At 38.2% G+C, this 5758-nt stretch overlaps 1 protein-coding gene across 4 annotated transcripts in view; it reads right to left on the bottom strand.

Annotated features, from left to right (window-relative positions):
- Window positions 1-361: 361 nt before the first annotated feature.
- The window catches only part of PIAS1 (protein inhibitor of activated STAT 1), a 101016-nt gene continuing 95619 nt past the window's right edge, over window positions 362-5758 (bottom strand). For 3 of the 4 annotated variants that reach the window (XM_015560446.1, XM_015560447.1, XM_006758393.2), the window contains 3 exons: window positions 3911-4053; window positions 1867-1904; window positions 362-886 (listed from right to left, as the gene is read on the bottom strand). In XM_015560446.1, coding sequence (XP_015415932.1) covers window positions 593-886; window positions 1867-1904; window positions 3911-4053 — 475 coding nt within the window. In that variant the 3' untranslated portion in view covers window positions 362-592. The remainder of the gene's footprint in view (window positions 887-1866; window positions 1905-3910; window positions 4054-5758) is intronic. The other variant, XM_015560448.1, reaches the window with a different exon arrangement.

The following is a 5758-nucleotide window of genomic DNA, read 5'->3' on the forward strand; positions in this document are numbered from 1 at the left end:
AGTCCTGAAAATACACAGGGAATGCAGTGGGACAGATGAGATTTATAACTTAAGGCTGGATACAATGTGCACACACAAACAAAACTCAAGTCTGTCATTTTTAGAAAATGGAAATTAAACTATGCCCCAGCTCCCACCCCACAACAAAGAAAAGCCCACAATTTAAAACTTCATACATGCAATTCCTTTTGTTATTGCAAATAAAATAATGCCATTGAAGTAAAATAACACCAAAACCATAGGACAAATGGTGAAAAAAAAAAAATCTTCAGAATCCAGAAAATTGAACTGAAGGTGTTTTGTGGGTACTTGTTATTTTTTTCTTTTTTTCCTTTTCTTTTCCTTTTTTTGGTTTATTTTTACAAGTGTTATATCAGACAGGCAGTCTTAGATTTATATACAAAAGTAAAACTGAAAATATAGTTTTGTTCTCTGTACATTTCTTTTAATTTTTTTCCCTAAAAAAAGGAAAAAAAACACACGCTTGTGTACTTTTCTAAACAGAATTAGGTAAAACATAGCACAAAGTTCTCTTCTTTCTGCCAAGTTCACTTAATCTGGGGTGGGGATGAGAGCAGCAGGGGCAAGGAAATCAGTCCAATGAAATAATGTCTGGTATGATGCCAAAGATGGACGCTGTGTCCGTGCTGCTCCTGTTTGTGACCGTGTGGCTATGGCTCTCCCTCAGGCTGTTGGAGGACACGAGGCTGCTGTTACTGCCACTACTGCTTCCATTGGTGGTTGGCAGAGAAGTACTGCCTCCTGCACTCAAATGATCAAGAAACATCTGGGAGGAGGTATATGGAAAAAACCGAGAAGAGTGTAAGAGGTCTTGATCATCCGAAACTGCTGCTGCTGCAGCGGCCAGGAGGGACGTGTTATAATGCTAGGGAGGGGGAAAAAAGACAAAACAAATGTTAATTATACTTATAAATTCATAAGCTTCCTCTCAGCAGAACAAAGTCCTAACTTTAATATATTCTGAGGATCGGTTTTTTTGAAGTATTTATGAAAACATTTTGCAAAATCACACTGGGGCAGTGGGGGCTTGCCCGGGGTGGAAATGGTGGGGAAGGGGAGGGCTCAATTGGGGAAAAAGGAGACATATGTAAAACTTTAGACACAAAACAAAAAAACAAGAAAAAAACCCCCACAAAGTATTTTGTAAAATCAAATGGCCTTATGAAATGATCAGATCATTGATCCTGAGACATTTTTGTATCTGAAACAGAAAAAAAATTGTTTTTGTTTTAATTTGTATTGAAAGCAATTTTTAAAATTATATTTCCAAACTGGCACATGCTCAGAAGTAGCAGAAAAGGAGAGTCTACTCTATTTCTCCTACGGAGATATTTGGCCAAGAACTTATCAGTAAAGCCCAGGCCAGTGGCTCAAATGGCTGGAGCGTCGTCCTGTACGCCCAACGGTTACCGGTTCAATTCTCGGTCAGGCCCATACCTTGGTTGTGGGTCTGGTGCCCGCTCTAGGCATGTACGGGAGTCAAACATTCAATGTTTCTCTGTCACGTTGCTGTTTCCCTCTCTCTCCCCACCTTCCTCTCTCTCTCAAATCAATACACATGTCCTCGGGTGAGGATTAAAAAAAATGTATCAATCAATACGATTCACTCCCGTTTCTTTCTAAAATAGAACTGGAAACCAACAACTAGAGGCTGTCCTTTCTATGTGCTCAGGCTCAGGCACAGCTGACAATGGGTTCTGATTTAAATTCTTAATTAAAACCTTAACAATATAGTAACAGGTATGACTACCCTGAATTTTCTAAGGAAACTTATTTTCTTTCTCTTGGCTACACATTATACGTTTCAATATTAAAACATAGCATTTTTTTTTCCATATTACATACCTGACTCTCTCCTGATAAGAAAGGAAATAAATCTAATCCTGTGAGAGAGAAAAAAAATTATTTTAATTTTTTGGGAAAAAATGTCTCCCAAATGCCCCAAAATAAACACATGCTACTTCTAATTTATTTAGAATTTCCTTTAAACATGAAGAGTTGAGCTAAATGTTTTACATCCCTCCCTTCTCTAGATTACTACGCCTAAAGTCCAATTTAGGAATTATTTGCCCTCCCTGTGACTCCACTTGTGGGGCTTGGACCACTGCTGCCCTGTCACACCTAGTCCTGAACTGACATAGCACCTTTCACCAAATGTTCTCATCGACTCCTCTCTGGTAACTTTTCAAGCTACTCTAATTTACTCCTCACAAGCACCTCATGAGATATGTAATTACTGTTGCCCTCATTTTTGTGAATGATAAAGTTTGAAGTTAAAAAAGTTAAGCAAGTTGTAGCACACATTTTCTTTCTTTCTTAAGTTTGCTCACTTGCCACTATCTGCAACAGATTCTGACTCAGTCTCCATTGGCCTGGGGGGAAACTCTGAGGGGGGACTGGTTATTGGGGTGGTAGCTACTACAGAGCACCAGCTCTGATGCCTGGCTGCCAGGGAGTCATCGCAAGGCCACCCGCTGCAATTTGCATTCTTGTCTCTGTTGCCCAGTGTGTAATACAAAGAAGAGCAAGTAAACCACTGTGAGTAAGATGCCTTGTATGACATCTGACTTGGGGAAAAGTGCAAGCAAAGATAGATTCAAATATGACAGTGTAGTCGGTAGGGACCCACCTGCTGACTACACTTGAAGGGATTATGAAGACCTGCAGTGGGCTAAGTGAAAAATAGGGCTGCAATGTCCAACAGAGTAGCAGCTAATAACATGATATGGCTATTTTAATTTACTACTATTAAATAAAACAAAAACTTTAGTTCTTCAGTCACACTAGCCTTCCAAATGCTCTATAACCATGTGGCTAGTAGCTACTATATTAGCTGGTAGATCACAACATTTTCCTCATTGCAGGAAGTTCTATTGGATGGAGCTGAAATAGGTTTTTTTCATTAGAGTTACTAAGAAGCCAATCAACTACCTCAGCTCCCAAGAATCCTTGCCAGTGGCCTGAGATTTCTGCTGGGGAAGTGTGGAGGGAAACTTCCACTTTGCATTTTGTGGTAAATTTTCTACAATGAGCCTATATGTCTTTTTGTAATAAAAAAGAAAAATGTTCTTAGATTATATGGATAATATACAAGTTATTAAATTATAGAGATATATGAGAACTTAATAATTCTTTTTGGTAATGTAAGGATTATTAACTCAAAATACATTATACAAATAGGTATAATGACATTTCAAACTACTTTAAAAAAGAAGAATCAGCTCTGATTCTTCTCAGGGATAGAGCATCGGCCTAAGGACTGAACTGCCCTAGGTTCCATCCAGTCAAGGGCATGTGCCTCGGTTGCAGGCTTGATCCCTGGCCCCGGTTGGGGTGTGTGCAGGAGGTAACCAATCGATGTCTCTCTCTCACATCGATGTGTCTCTCCTCCTCCCTTCCACTCTCTCTTAAAAATCAATGGAAAAATAGCCTCGGGTGAGGATTAATTAAAAAAATAAAGAAAGAAGAATCAGTTTTACTGGAACAAAAATTAAAATCTTGTAATATTTCAATTCTGCACTGTTAAAAGATAATACAAAATAGTTACCCATAATGCCTCTTGCCTCATAACTGGATTCAGGGAACAAAAAATAATATTCTAAGTATCAAAATTCAAATCAGCATATACGAAATCACCCCAAAACAACTTGTAGACTACTTTGAAGTCCACATAACCTACTTTGCATAAGTGTTATCACTGGTAGTAAAACACTGGCTATTGATGAAAGTACAAACAAGAAACTGGATTTGTATTTATTTATGACCAGTTCCATAGGCCCAATCCTGTTTTCCCAATCTTTCAATTCTTCCTCAGATTCACCCAGAAGAAGACTATATAAATCAAAGTCATCCATAATGCTGTGACAATACAGAACAATCGGTGACTCACCTTGTAAGTCATAAGGCATGGGTGTCATGTGGAAAGAATGCCTGTAGTCTTGGATAAGAGATGGGTTAATATAGCTTGTGTCTACAGCAGGGAGGCTTGGGGTTCGGGACACTGGAGATGCTTGATGTGGAAGACTTAATATGCTAAAAGAAAAAAAGGTTTACACAGTTTTCATGAGTCATATCAACTTTTAAGTTTAACAAACAAAGGGGTTGCATCTCATGAGTCCTAACTTTTGTGCTAAAAATAAAAACAAGAAAGATATAATTTAGACTATTATAATCACAGTTGTTCCTTGATACCCACAAAGGATTAAGTTCCAGGAACCCTCACAGATTGGATGCACAAGTTGTTTAGTTGGCCCTCCCTATCAGCATGTTCTACATCCGTGAATTTCAACCAACTGTAGACTGTTGATGCAGAACTTGCTGATACAGAGGGCTGACTTTATTAGAAAATGATCTGTATACTTTTTTTTTTTTAAAGGATCTGTCCACTTTGAATTTATTTTTTTCTTCACATTTTGCTCTATCTTGATATTGAATCAACTCATTTGTCCCATCTTCTTTCACAGTTTTTTTTTTCAAATTTTATTTTTTATTACAAAGGGTATTACATATGTGTCCATTTTTTTCCCCGCCCTAGACAGTCCCCTAGCCTCCCCTATTCCCCAGTGTCTTATGTCCATTGGTTAGGCTTATATGCATGCATACAGATCTGTATACTTAATAGTTGTAGAGGCTATTGGGAGAAATGGATGGATGCAATGGTATCTAATATTCATAAATCATATGCTGTCTTAGGATCACTGTCATCTATACTTTCAGACGGCAGGGGGAAGGCATGGCTGAGCTACTTCAATGGGATATGTGTGAAGTGTATCTATAGTGGACAAAATTCTGAAATCTTTTAAAAATAAGCACTGGAATGTCGGCTAGTAAAAAGCGTAAGTAAATCCTTGCGAAGAAAACACATATAGACAAGACTGGGGGAATGTAGCAATCTGAGCAGTGAACAGCTGGCCCCACGACTTGTAAGCTTTATGAAAATAAAAACTAGGTACTGTTTATCTTGGTATATCCATTGCCTGGCACAGTCACCAGCACACTGTTTGCATAAAAGGCCTGCTGAATGAACAAAGACAGCAAGACAAGAAGAGATGCTCTATAATGAACAGGTGTGGAGTTTTTAAAGGGAGAATGGTATAACTGGGGGGGAAAAACACAACACAAAAAGTGGGATTCTAGAATAGAGTGAAATGTAGCTGAGTAGTGAAATAATGTGTCTTTACCAAAAATTAGGCAAGAAGCAAAAAGGAGGAGGAAAGAAAGGAAAAAGAATTGAAATGATTTTAAAAAGAAAATAATTCTAATAGCCCTAAGTGCAAACACAAAGATCATATGGTATCCCAACCATTAGGAGGCTAATAGGTATGTATATAAATTATAGAAAATAAAAGAAAAAAGAAGGCATAAAGAGTCTATCTTTTGCTTTTAAAACTTCATGTAAAGTATGTGGGGTGTGGAGATGCAATTTTGTTTTTTAGCATTTAGAAATTGTTGATTTTTATTGTGGAGATGCAATTTCAATGGTATAGAATATTTAATAAGATGCCAAGGTTGGCCCTAGCTGGTTTGACTTAGTGGATAGAGAGCATTGGCCTGCAAACTGAAGGGTCCCGGGTTCAATTTTGGTCAAGGGCACATGGCTGGGTTGCGGGCTCAATCCCCAGTGAGGGGCGTGCAGGAGGCAGACAATCGATGATTCTCTCTCATCACTGATGTTTCTATCTCTCTGCCTCTCCCTTCCTCTCTGAAATCAATAAAAATGTATTTTTTTAAAAAATGC

The sequence above is a fragment of the Myotis davidii genome, unplaced genomic scaffold (assembly GCF_000327345.1).
Source record: "Myotis davidii unplaced genomic scaffold, ASM32734v1 scaffold673, whole genome shotgun sequence".
Classification (NCBI taxonomy): Eukaryota; Metazoa; Chordata; class Mammalia; order Chiroptera; family Vespertilionidae; genus Myotis; species Myotis davidii.